Below are 21,531 nucleotides of genomic sequence, written 5' to 3'. Positions count from 1 at the left end.
ACATAAAACTAAAGGCGCAAGTGCAACGATACGCCCTTTACCGGAGTTGCGCTGATTTATGGTCAAAATGACAGTTGTCTGGAAATCTGTCATTTAAAAAAAAAAAAAAAACACACAGCAAGTGGTACATGCGTGTGTTGTATTTCTTGAAGCGTAAAATAACTGGCTTCGTGCGTAAAAGTGGCAAAAGTGAGACTCCTTGTGATTGAAATGTCTACAACAGTCATTAATCTGTCCATCACATCTACTATGGAAATTCCCTACACCATCATGGAAAATAGAGCAAAGCTGCATTTGGTTATGGTTGCGCGTCTTCTCTGAAGATCGGTCTCGTCTCGGAATCCAAGGCATTTTTACGCGGTCAAGGCGGACTCGGGATTTTTGATCAAGACCGGTCGAGGCCAGGCCATTGCTGCTGCGTTAAGTGAGAAGCGCAGAACGCATGCAGCTGCGCCGCCTTTCCGGTGTCGCGCAGTCTTTGTGACACCTGGAGGGACACCTGGAGGGTCACGCCCCCCCCCCGCACACCCAAAACCATAAGGTCGTCATCTGCTTGCCTCGCATTGTCGAAAGCAAGATAACAGAATAACAAACAATGAACACGCCAGGTATTAGTCGAGCCCCCAGGCGTTAGGTTATTATGCAATGGAAACGTTATTCACTACACCGGTAAATGGGATGCAAGCCGGGCCAGCAGGACAATCTGGAACTCTGGACCTTTTGAGGTCTTTCATAACAAGTTAAGTTAACTTTTTTTTCTTAGTTGTTGACTTCAGACTTAAGTTGTTGTTTTGACACCTGTTCATTCTTGCCATGCCATAATTTTCACGCCAATTATTCCTCGATCATTTATGATGTACTTTTATGAAGGAAACTCGTTTATCGCTGCTCAGGAGAATTAATACTTCTATAAAAGGACATTGTTCTGATGAAAGTTCACGGCTGTGCACATAAGCTGGCTGGCAAAGCACCAAAATGTCAAAGTTCAAGAAAATGATTGAAAAAAAGACTTTGCTGGAAAGAAATGTCAGGACAATTCAGTTTTAGTAAGTATGATTGCATAATTAGTAGAAGTGGGGGGGGGGGGGGGGGAATAAATTCGCTTAGATTTGATATTTATTTAATTGTGCTGGTTCCAAAACAACATAGCAGATGTTTCATTTTTATTTTTTTTAAACTGAAATAAATATACTGGTCCTTTTTTGATTTTTCTTTGATTTATACACTCTTGCTTTTGTCTCGGTCTCGGTTGTTTTATTGCATTAGCCTCACAAATGGTTGCTTTGACCTCCACTCTCGATCCCCCTTACTTTTCCAGGGGCGCTGAAGAGAGAGATTCATAGCTGGAGTCATGAGCGAACTGCGCAAACACTTCAACATGTGGCTGGTGCTGCTGATGTGCGCACTGACCGGCCACTGCGCCGAGAGCGCGCCCTCTGCAGCCCTGGCTCGGGACGCCGCCGGCGCGGGGGCTCCGCGGAGCCTGAGGCGGGCAGTGCAGGTCCTGAAGCAAGCGGAGGAAAGCCGGCATCACCCCGGCGTGAGAACGGAGGCCCTGGTGACGTCACAGACGAGGATCTCCCCGGGAGAGCCATGGGATTTACGCAACTTGAAAACAGACACACGGGAAAAGACAGTGGGTGAGTGAAGGCGTGTCCTCTGTGTGTGTGTGTGTGTGTGTGTGTGTGTGTGTGTGTGTGTGTGTGTGTGTGTGTGTGTGTGTGTGTGTGTGTGTGTGTGTGTGTGTGTGTGTGTGTGTGAGTGTGTGTGTGCGTGTGAGTGTGTGTGTGTGTGTCCTGCTGCTTTAATGTGGCAAAGTCGCTGGAGAGTGATGGAATTATGACCTGGAGAACATAAATCAGATCAGCCCATGACCGTGTTCCCCGTCACCAATGTCAATATGTATTGCCCTTATGAATGTATGAATGACAAATGAATGTATGAATGACAAATGAATGCCTTTATTGACTTTTCTTTTCCATCCGTGTGTCCACAGTCATACTCCCCACCAGAGTGCTCAGAAAGAAGGAGAAATTCATCAAACATATAGCAGGTGAGACCTCACTGAAAGTGAAAAGTTCTTTTTGGATGGCGGTCGAACACGGCAGTCAAAAACAGAAGACAAATTGATGGTCAATGACAGATTTTGGTGGTTGTGGAGCTGGAAATGCGCTGACAATGTGCTCTCCTCCCTCCCAGGGCCACTCTACTTCAGCCCCAAGTGCAGGAAGGATGTGTACAGACTCTACCACCACACCAGGGACTGCACAATACCTGCATGTAAGCTGCGTCGCTTCTCTCTGTTCAGAATGATTGATCGATGCTCTAGTGTGTAGAGGCTCACAAATGCAAATCTGTTACTTCGGTATCCTGCTCAGATATCAAAAGATGCGCACGACTTCTCACGCGGCTCGCAGGCAGTCCGCGCTGCACAGGAGGCTAAACACACTCAAGGTAATGTAATGCATTCATCTGTAAGTAAAGTAGAACTGAGGCACAGGATTTATTAGCTTTTATGAGGATGAGGAGGATGTTATTTGGGTGCTGACGGGATTTACTTTACAGTTTCACAAGATAATGGTGGAGGAAGTCGATATTGAGATATTACCTTATATAGTATTAATTATTTTATGAATTATCCTAAGGAATTACTGTGTAAGCATGTGCTCTTGTAGCTGGTGGGGGGAACGGATTGAACTGCACTATGGGTACATTATATTCTATCAACTTAAAGCAAAACTATTAGAACAATTTACAAAGTAACTTGGAACTTTAGCGTAGATCAGACGTAAATGCAGAATTCTATTAATAATATATTTTCCGGAGCATTCAAGCAGCATGAAATAAATATATTCAAGTAAGGCACGCGTTTCTCAAATTCGTACTCAAGAGTGAAATGTTTTGCATCATGAAAGGTCGTTCCTGTTCACAGCCTGAATGAAAACCATTCACGATGCGCCGCAGCAGCGCTGTGGAAGAACAAAGTACCTTTTCCCAAATATTATAGTACTTTATGGGACGCTAGATGACTATTTGAATTTTATTTGTGCATTTTATGCTTTTCCTCCACCACTTTGCCAAATTACACATCTAAATTATTTGAATAATTTCCCACCGCTGCATCAGACAATATCGGAAAGTGAAGTGTAAGTTAAAGATCCCATATTATGCTCTTTTTCCACAAGTTAAAGCAGTTCCCAGACACTTATATGAAATATTTGTGTCAGTCTTTGGTCAACCTAACAAACAGATGCTGCAGGACAGCGTCCGTCATTTCTCTCAAACAGCTCAAACATCAGAAAAGCCTCTGAAGGATTTAACGAGGATTTCTGCCAGACATGTTTCAGTAGGTGATTACAGAACTACACAGGATTGACTGGATGGTTTATTTTGCTGTTTTTGGGTTGATAATGACCCAAAAACGCCATAATAGTGTAGAAATATGGGAAAAGTGAGTTTTTCATAATATGGAACCTTTAAAGTCTGAAAGTGGAGATTTCTCTTTTTCCATCTGGAGACAGAGGCAGCTGTTCATATTGCTGATTTGCATCCCGTTGTCAATGTATTGTTAATCCAAACCTACACCACAAGGCACCAGAACAGCAAGAGCAGCAAATCTAAAGCAAATCTGTGAACCGATTTATTATTCGTGATTCATTTGTGGAATGGAAAGAATCTGAAAAGTGAAGCCCAAGTTGGAAACAGCACTAAATTAACTTTTCTTCTTCATTGCAGGTTGAAAAAAAAAAAAAAAAACTCCTTCGGAAAGAAAACGTGGGGGAAAAGTGCCTTAGACAGTCGGAGGGAAGCCGAAAAACACCCTGACGAGCCCCTAAATGGTATTAGGCATGGCAATGCACTTTGGTAAGGTCTGTACCGCTTAAGCGTGAACCACTGTATCGCACCACACTTGGCATTGCTGGTTGGCTGCTACAACGAGGGAGCAACAAAACCAGACTGAGAAAAACGTGTTGATGCTAAGGAGCAGAGAAGATGAAAGACGCAAGTGACTGAGAGATGCTAAATCATGGGGCCTTTTTTTTCTGTTGCAATCCAAAAAATGTTGGTTAAAAAAAAAAAAAGAAAAAAGGGATTCCATATTTCCATTTTGTTCCGAAAAGATCAAAATCCAAATGTATTGATTTTTTAGCACAAATAGCTTTGTGCGATTGGTTTCCTCTGACTGAGAACATCAGGTCAAGCCGATCCCTTCTGCTGCACGACCCCGTATATTACAGACAGCAATTCTCATAGACCTCAGCAGGGCAGTGGCAGCAGTTTCACCCACATAAGCTCACGAGAAAGAACTGTGATTAAATTATTCACTACCGGTACGTAACCCTTTCCATGCATCTTTGCAAAGGCTGTTGTAATTCCCAGCCCTCCTGTGAGACCGTGTTACAGACTATATTTATACATTTACAGCTGACCATAACCACTTAAGAGAAATATGTACATGCAGTGCAAAGCTAAGAATATGAGTCATCTATCTATATACCATAAATTAAAATGACTTGCATTCATCAAATGGATATGAAACATATTTAAATAAATTTTATCATTGGTAAACTTATGGTCTTTTTTTGTCGTCCCCCCCCCCCCACACACACACACACCTCCAGCGGTTATGTCAGAGAAAAATCATTTTAATGTGAAGCCTTTTCAGAATGTTTGTGAATCTGTGAGATTTCAATTAATAGAAATGACATTTTATTTGTGCGTTTCTTAGCATTAAAACCAGAACGCACCTAAAAGGGTTCATACCTTTGCCAATGTTGTTTCTAAAACCTCAACAATCTGAAATATTTTTTTTCCAGCTTATTTTTAATAGAAAGTCCCTCGAGAATCCTAGTGGCGATTCATTTCCACTCTTACTATGTCTTGTGTTACTGTGAGGACTGTCGTGTGACTGCATCGGGACAAACCACACATTAAAGCAGGTAACCAACTGGCTTCCTGCAGGCTTCTAATGGGACAGCCTGGCCTTTTGATATAAAGGGCAAAGAAAATTCTCTGTCGTCGTCAAAGCATTGTTAAAACAGGCAGTTCAATTCATACAAATCCTCACTTGATTTTGAAAGGAGAGACAGTTTGGGAACATCTGCGTGATTTGCAATCTTATTTTAAGATAGGACGTTTGTGCTTCAAGATCAAATTAAGCACAAGCCTCCCTGTTTGGCGAGTTGTTTTCAACTGAAAAGAATTATTTTACAGTACAAGTTTAGCGATGAAGAGTTTATTGTACTTTGTTTGTGCAATAAACATGGCTGCTGGAGTTTATTACTCGTAATTTATGAGCGTTGAAAAAACAGACCCATTTTGTTCGACTTTGGACAAAAACAAAAAAGACGTTTTGCATTTCACGCTTAAAAATAAATGCTGATCAAAATCAATTTCTTCAGTGTGGCCAAAAGTAAAATCCCTATTTTCAGAGTCGAACTATGTAAACCTCAACGGTGAGGGGGGCAGGCTTACTGGATTACTGGACCTCTGGCTCTCATTGAGACAGCCACCCCTGTGATGAGTGTGCCTCGATGACATGGCTTTACCAAATCTACCTCATGCTAAATGAAGTGACACAACCTAATGCGTTTACCCTGGAAACCTACTCAGAGTATTCAGTCATGCACTTATAATCAGGAGTTAATGAATTATCAACAGACATAGAAACAAAAGAAAATAGCAGTCTAATTTGAGAGACTTGAATCCATCCGAACGGTGATCACATCTTCTCCAAATAGACAGTGAAGTGAATTCTTAAGAAGTTGTTTGTAAGCGGAGTGAGCTGCCTCCTCTCTTATCGATGTGCATTCAAACCCAAGTAGAACTATTTACTATTAAATTGCTGGAACTTGAAAGTGTGTTTAAAATGCAAGTAAATTTGTAAATAGAAAAATGCATTAACTATCTAAATATATATTATCACATACGAGAGATCTAGTAGCCCTAATAGTGCGAGGGCGTGACATGAGTTTAGTTTAATTCAGCTAAAGAGGGACCATCGTGGTCTGAAAACACTCATTCACAAGTAAAAGTCCTGAATATGCACTCGAGTACCGCAGGAGGAAGAGTCTAGCTAAGTTAGTCACGGAAGTAGTGGAATAACTAGTTTGTTACATTCCAGCACAGGACAGTGAAACCCTCGGCAGTGAATGTTTGGGTTTAGATGGACATCAATGGCATTGAAAGAGTTAATAAGCTGTTCAACTTTTGCCCTCATCGCAATCTCATCCTCCAACGTTTCTGGCAATATATGAAAGGAAATCAGAAGGTGCTTTAAGTTTAAGTGGCTTTGGGATGTTTCTTAATAATTTAATCACTGACGGCACAACGAAGTATTCTGGGAGGATAGTACTTAGGATATCATGAACTTCGACCCCAGTGTCGACCTTTGACCTGCAAAGCCCATCGGTGCCCAGTCATACATCTGCAGGATAAGGAATAATCTTCAAGGCCAAACACATTTATCCATTTTATTAAATCACATTAACTACAACATTACGAATCACATAATATGTGAAATGATTAACGCTGCACTCTGGTTCTCGCTCCGATGTCCACGACAGGTTTTTACCGGCAGGTGCTTCAGTGATGCAGGCTCAACGGATGCGGTTGATCCGTGTAAGGTCAGGCGGCATTAAGTGTTCGCCTCCAGGAATGCTTGGCAGCAGCGACAGCACTGTTCATACACTTTCTCAAAGTCTTCAGCACTCCCCTAAGAGACAAAATGTAAGAGAAAAATCACAGTAAGTTGCAGCCAAGCGCTGAGAAGACATTACATAAAAAAATAAATAAATACTTTTTGTGTTGGGGGAAAAAAATAGCTAAAATATTATATCCAACATGGCGAGGTTCCTATTTGGCAGAAATGCTCTGTTAACCACGCTGTTGAGCTGCTGATAAATCGGACTGTCATCGGGCTTCAACGGTAAATTTGCCGATAGTCAAGTCTGGTAGCGTAGCATTTCCAAAGAGGAATATATTGCTGGAGTAATTCTGGATTGACAGTGTGGAACAATGTTTTACAACCAGAGTAAATTTGACATTTTAATATTGTCTTGAATTTAACAAATACTTTTGGAGAAGCTGTATTATTAAAAAAACACCCTTCAATTGTGGGTCAATAGAAACTAAAATGAGCTGTTTCTCTAAAATAAATTATTGCTTTCAGAACTCTTTTGCAGTAACTGATAAACCAAAAGTGGCAATTCAAAACATGATTATTTCAGATTTGATCACAAAGGATTTATTAGATCCATCCAACAGCAAAACAAAACAGGATCCATAAATATTTAGGCATTAAAATCAAAGATGAACATCAGTTGATAAGAAATAATTACATTAGAGTGAAGTATCTACTGAGCTACAGAGAAACCCTTCAAGATCTGATGTGGTCAATTTTGATATTCAGTTAAGTTCCTACATTTTGTGGAAGGACTGATCACAAATGTCAACAACAAAAGTTCAAATCCGACAACTGATTGAAGGAGCTGGAAGGACCTAATAGGCAGATTTTTTAATCTACAACATAAACATTCAGAATTGTTTAAAGAAAACTACAAATATGTCAGATCTTAGCCGCATATAAACTAAAAAATAGCACCTACCGAATGAAAGATTAAAGTCTCTTCTGTCATCAGAAACAGAAAGTGTGTTCCTACCATTTTCGGGGTTATTGGGCATTAAAGAGAGGCAGATTGGCAGTGAATGCTTGGTTATCAAAAAAACGTCTTTAGATGTGAATGGAACTCAAAGAGGTAATGGTAAAAAAAAGTTTTATACTATTACTTTAAACTGCATAAATATTCGTAAAAGGATTATAAAGTTTTAGCAGTTAGCACATCAGAATTCATTTTCAAATTTATGGCAGCAACTAATCCGTTTATCCCCCCCCCCAGCTTATCCAAGTCACCAGCAACAAAACATTCAAACCTTATCCGAACTTTTCCCACTCATGACCATCAAGATGAGGAAAAAGAGGCAACGACTCGTGTCCAAATCATTTGTCAGCACTTTCAACTTCATTCAAGGTCTGAGTGAGCACTGAAGCATGAAAAGGCTAAGGACATAAAGGTTTACGATGAATAACACATGCTACCATGGTAACCCGTTAGCAAATATTAAAACGTTTGTGCCAATTTTCACCGGAACATTACCACCGAAAATGTACTTTATCCACCCTGTTCTGCTTCGACTCACGCACAAGCCACAAATAGAGCGCGGGCGTGTGGAGCGCAGACACGGGGAGAGTCCGCATCTTGTGATCTTGACTGGATGGTTTAATTTCCCAGTTTTTGGGTTGCCAATGACCCGAAGCCATGAAAATATGAGTGTAGAAACATGGGAAAAGTGATTTTTTTTTGAGTGATTGAGAAACAATAGTGTGCAACAATAGTATATTTCTGTGACTGTTCAAGCTTTTCAGACATCTTTCACGGGAGATTGTCTTAAAAAATTGTATCTACATAATTATTTAAACATTTGCACATCTTCATCCTATGTTGGATGTCCCCCCCCCTGACCTTCAGTGCAGCTGTTCCACACAAATGGAAACACTTGATTACTGGCAGCAACTTGTAAAATCGGCATAGCCTTTGAACACTTTACACTTGCTGCAAATATGTTTCAGTAAATACTTACTTACCCACAAATATTCAATATCCATCTTGATCACGACTTTCTAAAGGTAACCTCAGAATTGACTTGAATACTTACGTAATATGGGTCTTTGATGATGCGTTGGTTCTGAGGGTCGTATGAACCGAGGAGCTCAATCTTCGCTGTGCTGTTTTTCCACACCTTTGCTTTTCTGTTCAATTCACTATGAAGAGAAAAAGCTATAACTCTGAGAGAGAAAGAATCAGGAGCACATGAAGGATATGACCTATTTTTTCCATTTTACATGGAGTATAACTTAAGTTAGACAGTAACTTGGTTTCCATTTATTCCAGGTGGAACATCCATCTTATGTAGAGCTTTCCTGTTAAAACGCTTGCCCTATGGTAGTGATAACCACATTATTAACCCACTGTTAACTAATCTTAACCTCAAGTAACAAAATCCAAACCCCAATAAAGTTACAGTTGATAGCAGTGAATTAGGTGATTTTAAAACTAAATATGGACTGAGCACCCTTTGTCTGGGACTGGGTCTCATTTTCATCAGTTTAACGTTTGTGGAGAGAAAAAATGTGCAGGGAAAGGAGAAGGAAAAAAAATACCCCAAGAGCAAAGACAAGGCATCCAAAGAACTCAATAAGCTGCTTACAAGCAGATCTGCGAGGGGCATGTGATCCTAAAATGATCCCTAAACGTTCAAAGTATCAAAAAATATCCCTCCTCCTGACCTCTGGAAAGAGCTTAAATGCTGCTCATTAAAAGGAGGCATTCATCTACAAATAAGCTACAGCTCAATGTTACTACCATTTTCAGGTGTCTGAGTAGGTTTCTCAGTCACACAGGTCGATTACGAAGAGCAAAAATGAAGAATAAACTGGACTTGTTAAAGTTTGTTTAAAAATACATTCTCCCGTACCAGTGGGGGGGCATTCATCCCAAAAGCTTGTTCCGACATATCTGGGTGGGAAACTTAAACAAGTCCAGTTGATGCTTTGTAGCACAGATCACAACCCCCCCCCCCCCCCCAACATAGACCCTTTTTGCTTTCTGTGCATCTAAACAGCGATCCAGCCACCAAGAAAAAAAAACAACAACCACCAGAAATGTTGCTGCTGTGGGACGACCTCGTACCTCAGATTGTTCTCGTCCATGCAGAGGATGTACTCGAAGCTCATAAAATCTTCCTTGGTCACCTGGGGAAAAACAGACCAGGACAAAACACATTACGCTTCTGTATTTTTGGCTTTTTAGCCAGAAGAGTCTATCTGAACCTCCAGAGGGTTTAGCGATCTGACCGGCGCGGATAGTAGCAGCTAGCCCGCTAAAAGCTGATTTCCAGTGTTAATGTGCAGTGAGAAAATAAAGCCACGTCTCTTCGGCAAGCCTGCCATTTTATTTTACCATTGTTGGACACTTTTTGACCGGCGTGGAGTTAATTAAGGGAGTTAAACCTGCATGGAAAGAAGCCTTCAGCCCTGGAGAAGACAGATCTCTCTGCTGCTAACAGATCGCTCCTAGACTCCAAAACAGCAGTGAGCCTGGTGGTGACACCCAGAATGCCTTGCGATGTAAACGGCCCCCAAACAAAACGGATTTTACAGCTTATAAGAAATACTTTCCGGTATATATTTTTGTCTATGTATTTACGTAGTCGCGGTATGTTCTCGTATTTTTTACACCGATTTGTCAGGGATCACTTTAATCTCATGCAGAAAAAAAAATCAATGAATTCCCAAAATAAAAAGGCATGCTCTACAAGCAGCAACCAGAGTTAACCAGGTTAACTCTGGTTGCTGCTTGTAGAGCATGAAATCAGATTACCGGTACTGTCAAATGGCCTCTGTTTGAGCGCTGTTGCTGCTTTAGCCAATTTGAGATGCAGCCTTAAATCATCACTACAGTAATCATGAGAATGGATCTAATGCCACGTTTTCCACGCTGTTGTGAAGCTAGGGCTGACCCAGAGGCCTACATGGTGAGCTGTCCTTGAGTCAAATGTTCTCGTCCACAGGTCCTCAGGGTCGGGTTAAATGATGAGAAAGAACTCCCCAACTGGGACAATGAAGATTTTTTTAAAAAAGAAAGAGTTGTGCTTTGCTAATTTTCCATTGTCCAACCGTATATGGCTCTGTGCTTTCCTTTATAACACTTTGGTCAAGGTTCAGGATCACTGATCGGTCAGCGAATATAATCACTTCTGTGCCACGGTCTTTCACATCATGCGCTTTGATGTAGAGATTTCACAGAACCCTATTTTGCCCACCCTTCAGCCTTTTCTTTCCTGCTGTGACAAATATATGCTGGTGTTGTTTTTACGATGACCTCAGCAGTGTAATATGGTGTCACTATGAGTCAGCGGAGACCAGAGCCTACATCAAGGATGCGCTCTTTGCAGTGCGAAGAAATAAAAACAAATAAGGAAATAAAAAAGTGCCTGGTAACTAACAAATGTGAGTGGAGAGGTGCAGGGCTGTACCACGCAGTGGTAACATGACGAATGCTGCACATCAGTCAGCAGGTGAAGGCCTGCCGCAAGCATTCACGAAGCTTACAATGATTTATTGGAACAGCAATAAAAAATACGAAAAAACTGCAGAACTGAATAGTTTTGATGGATTTTGAGAGAAGATTTGAGGAATGCTGAGGAGGATGAGAGGATGGCTGGAGACCAATGGAAGAAGAGAGGAAACAAACCAAAACGAGACACTCAACATTAGGAATGAAACTTTTGTTACACTTCAAATGTTAGGATACAAAATTTTCCGGACTAGAATCACCGCTGCTGTTAAATTAAATCATCACTTCAATAGATTAATTTCAGAAGCAGGAGGTCGGTCATTGGGTTTCACCAGAAACCCGTTTTGTTCAAAATCAAAAGAAACAGACGGCGGAGGAGGCGACTGGAATACATCAGTCTGGGAGGTTGCAAGGTTATTCAAGCCATAGATTACCGTAGAACATTTTTGCTTCATTCAACTAACATGTTTATTAACTTGGATATTGTAATGCTCTAAAGCTTCTTTAACTTAGCCAGTCTGCTGCGATACTGGCTGCAGCGGAAGTTCAGCCCAGTCGCCAGTGAAAAAAATAATTGGGAAGGAAAGCAAAAATGTCTCTCCTTTGCATTGTTGGGGAAAATCCAGCGAAAGGAATGGTGACGGTGAAAGAGTGAAAGACGAAAGAGCAAAAAACTTGTCAAAACTCATTGCAAAGATTTGGCTGGGCTTAAGCCTCTGCGCTTTGAGGAGATTAGATCCAGGTCTGACTGCTGAACTTGCAGATAAGGCAAACCAACAAGATGGCATGTCTCATGCACAAAGAGAATGCTGCCGGACTGTCAGGGAAACAGAAAGAAAAAAAGAGAGTGCTTTAAGGCTAAAAGAACGTAGGAGTTACACAGAGGATAAGCCAGCACAGTGTTAGGCCTACAGGCCCTACATGGACAAACATCTGGGTTTCATTTCAAGCCTGTTCCAGAATCCGAAACACATGTTGCGAGGTGATACAATGATTGCTTGACTGCCTCTGACAGCACTGAGCAGACACAGATTGTTATCGGTTTGGAGACCAATACAGACGGTCCTAACCTGCAGTGATTTAAGACTTTTGCAGAAAGTCCACTTAAAAGAAATAAAAACAACAATATTGCTGCATCAAATCATGCATAAAGAGTGTATGCACGTTGAAATTAGAGTTCATTTATCTGGATCTAAGATTTAAGTGAACGTGTTGCACAATGTGCACCTGGAATAATAAATCTGTCTAGAACCGCATCTATGAGGTTTAACTGCTAAATGAACTCTCACCTGACCTCCACGAGGAAACAAGAGGGTCATGGCTGTTCTTACCAGTTAAAAAAATAATAATAATTTAGCAATAAACATAAACCATTTACTGAAAATGTTTTCATTACATGTTTGGCGACAGTGAGAGTCCTGGATTGAATTCACGTCTTCAAGTTGTGATGAGTGGTTGTTCAGAGTACTGCTACTACTACTACTACGGTACCTTCGGCTTGTCTCGTGGGGGGTCGCCACAGCAAATCAACGTTCTCCACTTCGCCCTGTCCTTTGCATCGTCCTCCCTCACTACGTCCATGTATCTTCTCCTGGGTCGACCTCTAGTCCTGTTCCCTGGCAGTTCCATCTTCAGCATCCTTCTACAGATATAGTCCCTGTCTTTCCTCTGGACGTGTCCAAACCATCAAAGTCTGTCCTCTCTGTCCTCTCTGTCTAACCTTCACTGTCCCTCTTGTTGCCTCATTTCTAATCCTTGCCCCGATATGAACCTATATTAGCAAGTAAAGTTAGCTAGTCTTGCAAAGTGACAGATCAAAAGCAGAACCTGACAATCTCGGAGGTATCAGCTTACCAACCTCCCACTCATACACACACAGGCCGATAAGATGATAAGAGCCACGGGGCATGTGGGTGTACCTGTCGGGCCCTGTGGCTCGTCTCAATCCCATGACTCCTAAGACACACCAGTCCACGGGCGTCTGGCAAGCTGCCTATATTCCAGTCAGATGTGGCACCACTGTCTATGAGCCACTGTAAAACAAAAGAAAAAGGGGGCTAACTATTCTAAGTAGGTAAGGAGATGGGTTCGTACCTGCCTGGCCACGTGGCTCATTGGCACGTCATGCTTCTTCATGCAGGCTTGACCGCGATCGTCTGGAGAGTTTCCTATCTCGTAGGTGGAGGTGGCAGCGCTGTCTATCCCCCACTAAGCAGGGCAGAGCACCGGGAACAACAACACAGCACGGATGATTCAGACTCTACATTGCTACGGGGAACGGTGGTCTGTACAGGGCTGCAGACGAAACACATCACGACAACTTTTATCATCTACAGAAGCTCTTAAATCAGTGTTTCCTGGTCATCATTTCAGCCACAGTGAGTGCTTAAATGTATTAATATTCTCATACTGTGTATAAAAAATATCTTTACACTTATTTGATGATTAGAATCTTAAATATGGCACAAATAACTGATATCAGAAATAATAATTGATGGATAATTGCAACAAACAATCTATGCACGTTTCAGGACACCATTACAGGAGGTCAAATCACGAATTAAGAAATAAAACTCATGAAAAAGAAAAGCCATTTATTGGGCTCTCACCTTTGTTTAGATTCATCTCTAGGAGATTCAGTAAGAGTCAGCAGGCTCAAAGGAGCCGAGGTTGTCCCAGCGAATGGGAATGTGCTGGAATAGCAGGTCCAGGAATGTTTTGGTTTGTTTCTAGCAGGTTTGACGATTAGCTTTTTGATGCAAATTTGACAAATAACCTCCAACGCGTTAGCCTTTATCTAGCATAAAACCAGAACGTGTCCACTACCACACCAAGAGAAAACAGCAACGTCGGTGACGTGCTAGGCTTCTGTGATTCTTTACAGATAGCAGATAAGTCAAATGTGATTGATTTAAACTATGAACGATAAAAACAATATATATTTCTTTGAATATAAACAAAAAGTGATTGTTGTATCAATCAAAATGTTTGAATGGATGAAATATTGAGTCAATACTATTGTTGTCATGTATTATCAGTATAGTAATCGCATGTGCCCTGACGCCACTGTTGCTTTTATACACCCATCTTACATTGATTAATGTTTGTTTAATATGTATTTTTTGTTTATATGATTCATGTTGATTTGTTATTATCTGTTAAAGCACTTTGGGAATTTTATTTCTAAAAAAGTGCTATATAAATAAAGCTTATTATTATTATTATTATTATAATTATAATATAACTACCTTATCAACCATGCCAGCCCCTGTTGCCATCTTCCTGAAGATGGCTTCAGCAATGGGAGATCTGCAGATGTTTCCTGTTCAAAACAACAGACGCCACGATATTATAAATATTAACAAACATTTTAATTAAATCAATCTGCCAATCGATCAATCAGAAAAAAGATTCATAAAAAGTTTTATTGAACTGTCATAACAATGCTTCACATACAGCTAATTCGGGCTGCACATGTGACAATATAATAACATCATCTGTGTCTGATTATAGGCCATAATAAAAAGAGTTCCGTTTAATTATGCTGCTGTCAGTCTGTGTCATGGGAAGGGAAACTGTAACCAAAAGGGAAACAGTTGTCACAAGACACAGAAAGTACCAGCGTGTAAACATGATGTTTATTACTACGTCACGGTCCCGGGGGGCCTCGTCATTCCAGGACGTTTGTTCTGCCTTGCAGGTCCTCAGATTGGTGGAGCCGAGATGATATAAATTGGTAACATCTTTAACCGACTATATTGGTAGAAGGACGCTGAGGATGGAACTGCCAGGGAACAGGGCTAGAGGTCGACCCAGGAGAAGATACATGGACGTAGTGAGGGAGGACATGAGATTGTCTCCTGGATCGTCCTCTAGCCCTGTTCACTGGTAGTTCCATCCTCAGCACCCTTCTACCGATGTAGTCCCTCTCTCTCCTCTGGACTAGAGCTGGGCGATATATCGAATATACTCGATGTATCGCAGGTTGTTCCACGTGCGATGTATGAAGTGATATCGCGAGTATCGAGTACAATCTTTTTTTGCCCCACACTGTCTATATTTGACTTTCACGTTAAAGAAAATCCTTGAAAACAAGAACTTCAAAATCCGCAACAGTCCAAATTGTTAAAGTAAATGTTTTAACGCATCGGTACGTCATTCTGTTTGGAGTGTCGCTCCCTCGCCCTCTCCTGCTGCACCGCTCATGGGAACCAACCAGCACACTCCCCCGCCGCCCATCCGGAAAGCTTTCCTGCCCACATGGGTGTTTTTGCGTTAAGAGCGTTTACAGTTTTAACTTGTTTATTCATAATTTTACGAAGATGTTTTAATTGTTACAGTACAATAGTTTAAAAAACATCAGCCTAATTTATTTTAAATATCACCCACATGGGTCACTTTTATTTATTTACACAAGTTCTATTGTTTGAGAGTTGACAACGTCATAAATGCCCGATTTAGCTAAAGTTAGCTGTGACGCTTCAGACAGTGCTATTGGATCAATCTCACATCACCTGAATTAATTACTTATATGTCGTGAATGTTTACACTTCTTGTAAGTGATATTTGACTTTAAAAAACCGCACCTTCATCAATAAGACTCTATCTCTTACCCAAGCAAACGAACAAGACGGACTTCGTATTAGTGGACGCCATGATGCTCTCAAGTCTCCCGGAAGTCTTACCACATATCGCGAGAACAAGCAATCCGGTTAACGGAAACAACTCTCCTAGCCAATTTCAAAATAAAAGCGAGTGTCAGCTGCAAGTGATTTCACATTCATTCTTTCAATCATTCTTTCAATAACAAATTACTGAATATTTAAACAAATTTGGAATGACCTTACCAGTGGTAAAATAACAATAATAAACCTATTCAAACTGTTTTTTGAATAAAGTTGTTTTAGAAATTCGATTTTATCATGTTTCCATTGTGTGAATAATAATTTAAACTTAAAAACATATTGTCATAGATGCATTTGACTCAAGAAACAAAATGTCATAGAAATGTCTTTGTATTTTGATTTAGAAGTATGCCTATATTATCTCCACATTCAGATTAATACTGACACACACACATACACACTCATGCAATTAAATAACTTTTACACCCTAAACAATCTACACACATGCCGGCATATACAGTCTGTAAGGGCCCTGTGATATGCGTGGAGAAGGCATACTGTAATCACATTGGCATATTCCTATCTTAATTTAATTAAGACTTAATTTCCAGACAGAAAGATAGCAATATAAAAATAATCACTTCTTATGGTGATTTGATGTTTAAGGTTTCTATTTGATTTCTTTTACACAAACAACTTTATTCTTTAGTGATTCTCTAGTCACTGATTTGCTATATCATGAAGTGGAAATTAATTTTTGGAAACTGGAACTAAGCTGTTATCATAATTTAGAGGAAACGCTATGGAAGTCTCTCTGAGTGACCCAGGTGGAGGTATCTAATTTGGAAATTAAATTGGGATTGCATAAACAAGACTTTATCAGTCTATCAATTTTTTGTCCCCTGATCTGAGGGCAGTCACACTTTCACTGTATACGCCCTGATCTTCTCTGCTCCTAGAGGCTTCTGCATAGCTATTTAAAAGAAAACCTCCCCATCTCATGTGCATACAGATGAAATTGAAATTGTCTCAATACTGCTTGACTCTGTTGCACAACTAAATAAACAGGAGAAATTGCATGTATCAAATTCTGAAGGATCTCTTGGGCAAACACCAACCTGTTAAAGCTTCCAGTGCCATATTTATCCAATATTATTGATAAAAAAAAGAGCCTTTAGTGCTCTCTCGTCTGCTCCCCCCTAACTTTCAAGCAGCTGCCTCTAAATATGAATTTAGTTTTGGACTTCTTTTAGAAACACTGCACTTGATATCAGAATGGGTATCAATCCACCCGTATAAATTTTTCATTTTCATCTCCTCTGAAATTTGCAGATTCAAATTCCCTGATCGCCATCACGCTAAAATAAAGGTAGAATATCATCTCTTACATGAAGACCTCCACCAGCTCTCTCGAGGTCATTCTCACCAAATTCACCAGACATCATCACCTCTAACATCCTCCTCCATTTTCACTATATCATGGAGACGGCCATGTGTCCCCATCTTTCAGATTTAGAAACCTATGAACCAAACAGAGTATCTTATTCACCATTTTATTGGCAGCAGTTAACGAGTTATGTTAAAAATCACATCAGCATTCTTTACTCATAATGTACCATAAACTAGTACATTTAATAAAAAATAACTTTTTTATGGTCTTACCTTTAATTATAAATGAAGTCCATGTGTTAAATTGAAAATAACTTTTTTGTACAAATTACTGAATAAATGTAACAATTTAATTTATTTTTCCTTTTTTTTTTTTTTGCATGATAGCAGGCGATACACAGCCTCCCCTGCCGGCACTCTCTCAGTGGTAGTTTTGTGCAGTCCTGGAACTTGCCTCACTGAAAATTCCTCCAGGCTGATAAGTCAAGTTACTGCTCTGTCCTCTTGTAACTTGATCTTCCCGCAGCCTTTGTTATGGTTGATCATTTAATCCTCCTTCACAGATGAATTCAGCATGCGGTGGTCGCTTAATTTGTTTTTTCCACAGATCCTGCATTATTTCTAACTTCCTCAGGCCTCATGTCCTGTGCATGAATTAGTGACACTAAATTGCCCGTAGGTGTGAGTGTGTGTGTGGCTGGTTGTCTGTCTTTGTGTTGTCCTGCAATGAATTGGCGGCTTGTCCAGGGTGTACCCCGCCTGTCGCCCATTGACTGCTGAGATAGGCTCCAGCTTGGCCCGCGACCCGGTGAGTTTCCCAGCATTAAAGTGTCGCCAAAGGGCCAACGTCTGTAGAAACGTGCCCAGAAGTTGGCGTGAGGCACCGCATATTTCCGCGGTCTGAACTTTGACGTGAGAATGTACGTACGCCAGGTTTTTGTGCGTACGCACGGTTGGTGCATGAGGCCCCAGGTGAAGCGAGGCATTGATCTACAACAGCAGACCGCCTGTACAAACAGGCCAAAGGAGCTGAGCTAAGATGCTGAAATTATTCTAAAATGATGTCCCAACCGCTTAATCCTTTATCGGATCCAAAAGAATCTGCCATTACTGAAAGTGTTCTTTTAGTGAATAACTTCAAAACCAGTAATGGTATCAACATCAATGCTATTGCTAAAGGTTTGTTTTCATGGTTAAGGAATATAAAAATGTAGTTAAAATAAATGTAGATCCATTACTTTTTGTGTAAATCACAATATAGGGGTAATGAGGTGCTTGACTGCTCTCCAGGTGTTTTTCCAGTTTCCAATAGGACAGGAGGAAATAATGACCTTCAGTTGTGTCAGCTTTCACATTTCTCACCTGCGATGGTATCAGGTGTACTTTGGACAAGCTTGTGTTTGGTTAAAACTAGGCCTGCGCAGAATGGGTGGGGTCATTTGTTTGAACAGACGAGGTAAAATCTCCTCTTGGGATACAAGCTCAGACATGGAGCAGGCGGGAAAGGAATCTTTTACCTCCGGTACTGAAGAGACTGCATGCAACTGGATTCCTCACTGTTTGGAACTAAATGACTTGAGTCTCTGCTGAAACTACAATGGAGGCGACCAGCGATGCCACAAAAATCCTGGAGAAGGGTCCCGAATACCTTCGAAAGCAAATGGAGCTCGACGGTGAGACGAAAGGACACATCAGTGCAGTGGAGAGGCTCGCTGCGAGCAAACCTAAATACGTCAGAAGCCAACAGGCGGTCAACTCGACTGAGGAGCCCGTGACCGCCCTCGGCTCTGCCTCTGTGAGTAGCGCTGAGTCTTCTAAGTGGAGTTTGACCTGTGCGGGGAAAATAGTCAAGGAGAGTTACTCATGTGGTGAACAAAGCTCACCAGGGCAAGTACGTCGGTACAGCTCCAAAAAAAGGCCAGACTCCCTCCTGCTTTACAGACAGAAAAGTGACCCGCTGAGAAAATCAATAAATGATCGGAAACAACATGCAAAACGAAAGTTGCTGCTCAGCTCTGCGACCAAAAGTGCTTCTTTACCTGAGGCAACAGAAAAAGACTGCAAAGCTGCTGAAAGCACAGGGAAAGCCGCCACGCCCGAAGGGAGAGCAAAGGAATGCAGCTCAAATGAAGGTGGCTCTCATCCACAGAGGAGGGCCAATGAGGGAGCGGAGCGCAGCACCTCTGCGGCAACGGGGGCAGCAAGCCGTGTAAATAAATCCGCCAATCTCCTGACAGTTCCCGAGTGTGAGGGGCGCTCGGCTAAAGGGGTTGGTCGTTCTCACTCTGACATTAGTTCCAGGTATTCCAAAAGTTTTGCAGACTTTGATGCTTTTTTCAAGTACTGTGGGCTGGGCGGCGAGGTTATCGAGTCTTTGGGGAAGGAGAACTTCTCCGCACGATCAGATGAAGTGACAATAAGCGTGCGGCGCGTAAGCATTGCTACGTCAGACGGCAGCTTCGGCAGGTGCAGCGGCAACGGCAACAGCAACAGCGAGTGCCTCCTGGAGGACGAGTTGCATGACAAGATGCGTCAAGGGACATCAGTTGTTGAGCGCAATGCGAGGATCATCAAATGGCTGTACAGCTGCAAGAATGCTACAGAGGCTGGGAAACGACTGAGGGACTTGGATTGAGATGATTGTGTGTATGTGGGGGGGGAGTGGGGGTTCTCCAGGGACCACATCTACCAAAGGCTGTGGAAATGATGTCCATTTAACACGCTTGTTCACAGAAATTACTGGATGTTTGTGTAAATCACAATTTAGGGGAGGAATGAGGTGCTTGGCGGAGGTCTGCGCTCTCCGGGTGCTCTTCCAGTGTCCATGAACGTGTGAGTGTTTACGCCTCTATGTGCAGTACACTATTTCTACACACTGCATGTGTGTGCCAATTTCAGCTGTCAAAAACACATTTGCACTGGTTAAAACTTGTCAAGCATGAATTCATCTGTTGTCCATCACACAGGACCAGGGGTAGCATCGCGCCAAATACAGCGGAAGTCACACAAAAGCAAAATAACCAAAATCCAAGACTGCACGCAATGCATGCCACCGAAAGACACGTTATGGGCACACAAGTCATCCATTAGCCAAAAGAATTTCAATGACAACAGCCACCGTTAAATCACCGCACATGTTCGCTAAATGTTTTTTTAATTGAAAGTGCGAACTAAGTAAAGGTCTAGCCTTCGTGTTATTGCGTCATCACAAGCATGAAAGCGCCATTGTTCAGACATGATTCTGAATGAGTAATGAATGCAGTTATCTCATTTACACACACACACACACACACACGCGCACACACACACACACGCATTAAAAAGGCATTCATTAGAGTCATCTGCTCTGAATGTTTCTCATGGCCAATATTAAATCTGGTAAAACAATTTAACTGCAGCCAGTTAAAAAGATCTTCCCCAGATCCTCTGTGACAGGAGTGCACCAAATGGCACACTTAATTCCAGCCAGCACTTGTGACTGCATCTCTCTTTCCTGCTCATATGTCCTCTGATGAAAGCCGAGAGGTTGTAGATGGGCAGGAAAAAAGGACCGGCTAATGTTGAGTCAGTATGTAGAACAGGGGTCCCCAAACCTTTTCCTGTGAGGGCCACATCACGTTTTCCTTCTCTGATGGAGGGCCGGGGTCAGTTTGTACAGGAAAAGTGTGACGATGGCAGGTGGGCCTAAACATTTATTGTTTTCCAGACAGCCACCAAATAACCCTTTCTTCACAGAAAAAAAAAGTTCGGAAATAAATAATAACACTATTAATAAAATAAATAATAACCAAATAACCTTTTCCGAGTTCGTCACAGAAAAAAAGTCCATGGAACATTAACTTTCTGGTCATATGTAATCATCATTAAAAATTTCCCAAACGAAAGGAAGAAAGCTTTTCTTCATAATATTAATATATTCTCCACGATCAATATTATTTTTAGGAAACAAAAGATTGAATTAATGACCCCTCTTAAATGCACCCCATACCATTATTGACCCCCCAGCCATGCTGTATGGAAAGGAAAATAGTTTGGAAAGGGCCGTAGTTTGGGGACCACTGATGTAGAATGTCCTCCCTACCTGTTGTGCTCTCACACATGCACAGAGGCAAATGTTCTGTGCACGAGAGTAGACTTCAGTCAGATAGACAAACCCATCATTTCTTCGTGGGTCGTCTGCCAAACATGAAGGCAAGTCATGTCTTGTCCCAGAGCTGATCTCAACCTTCAGATGAAAATGCAAGTAGACCAAAGTACTGCTTATGTTTACTGGTGGACAATGTGGTTTTCTCGCTTTGCTGTGAGCATGTAAGTGTATTTTTTTTTATTGAGACTTTTATTATTCAAAGGTAAGATGCTGAGGATGGAACTGCCATGGAACA

At 41.5% G+C, this 21,531-nt stretch overlaps 3 protein-coding genes across 4 annotated transcripts; 2 read left to right on the top strand and 1 right to left on the bottom strand.

Annotated features, from left to right (window-relative positions):
- The first annotated feature begins 1,351 nt into the window (after positions 1 to 1,351).
- On the top strand, positions 1,352 to 2,443 carry LOC137915170 (ALK and LTK ligand 2-like). The gene is made up of 4 exons (XM_068758613.1): positions 1,352 to 1,640; positions 1,997 to 2,053; positions 2,200 to 2,280; positions 2,379 to 2,443. The coding sequence occupies exons 1-4, from the start codon at positions 1,352 to 1,354 to the stop codon at positions 2,441 to 2,443; spliced, it is 492 nt and encodes a 163-aa protein (XP_068614714.1).
- A 4,016-nt stretch (positions 2,444 to 6,459) lies between these two features.
- LOC137915164 (low molecular weight phosphotyrosine protein phosphatase-like) lies at positions 6,460 to 15,799 on the bottom strand. Of its 2 annotated transcripts, none has more exons than XM_068758607.1 (6): positions 15,749 to 15,799; positions 14,384 to 14,457; positions 13,230 to 13,343; positions 9,750 to 9,811; positions 8,716 to 8,821; positions 6,460 to 6,715 (listed from the first exon to the last, which is right to left on the bottom strand). In XM_068758607.1, exons 1-6 carry the CDS (start codon positions 15,789 to 15,791, stop codon positions 6,638 to 6,640), a joined length of 477 nt encoding a protein of 158 aa, XP_068614708.1. In that variant the 5' UTR covers positions 15,792 to 15,799; the 3' UTR covers positions 6,460 to 6,637. The 2 variants fall into 2 exon arrangements, with proteins under 2 accessions (XP_068614708.1, XP_068614707.1); XM_068758606.1 differs by lacking the exon at positions 13,230 to 13,343 and adding an exon at positions 13,055 to 13,168.
- A 2,947-nt stretch (positions 15,800 to 18,746) lies between these two features.
- Positions 18,747 to 19,784, top strand: LOC137915169 (protein FAM110C-like). Its single transcript, XM_068758612.1, has one exon. The coding sequence runs from the start codon at positions 18,747 to 18,749 to the stop codon at positions 19,782 to 19,784; it is 1,038 nt and encodes a 345-aa protein (XP_068614713.1).
- Positions 19,785 to 21,531: the final 1,747 nt, after the last annotated feature.

This window comes from Brachionichthys hirsutus, unplaced genomic scaffold (genome assembly GCF_040956055.1).
Source record: "Brachionichthys hirsutus isolate HB-005 unplaced genomic scaffold, CSIRO-AGI_Bhir_v1 contig_321, whole genome shotgun sequence".
In the NCBI taxonomy this organism is placed as follows: Eukaryota; Metazoa; Chordata; class Actinopteri; order Lophiiformes; family Brachionichthyidae; genus Brachionichthys; species Brachionichthys hirsutus.
Note: the sequence above shows the minus strand (reverse complement) of the source record. Positions and strands in the feature narration are given on the sequence as shown.

Coding starts and splice junctions, on each gene's coding strand:
- LOC137915170 (XM_068758613.1), top strand. CDS start 1,352: ATGAGCGAACTGCGCAAACACTTCAACATGTGGCTGGTGCTGCTGATG. Junction 2,054..2,199: donor ATTCATCAAACATATAGCAG/GTGAGACCTCAC, acceptor CCTCCCTCCCAG/GGCCACTCTACTTCAGCCCC. Junction 2,281..2,378: donor GGACTGCACAATACCTGCAT/GTAAGCTGCGTC, acceptor TATCCTGCTCAG/ATATCAAAAGATGCGCACGA.
- LOC137915164 (XM_068758607.1), bottom strand. CDS start 15,791: ATGGCGTCCACTAATACGAAGTCCGTCTTGTTCGTTTGCTTGG. Junction 13,344..14,383: donor GGGCTGGCATGGTTGATAAG/GTAGTTATATTA, acceptor TGCCCTGCTTAG/TGGGGGATAGACAGCGCTGC. Junction 9,812..13,229: donor TGAGCCACGTGGCCAGGCAG/GTACGAACCCAT, acceptor GTTTTTCCCCAG/GTGACCAAGGAAGATTTTAT.
- LOC137915169 (XM_068758612.1), top strand. CDS start 18,747: ATGGAGGCGACCAGCGATGCCACAAAAATCCTGGAGAAGGGTCCCGAA.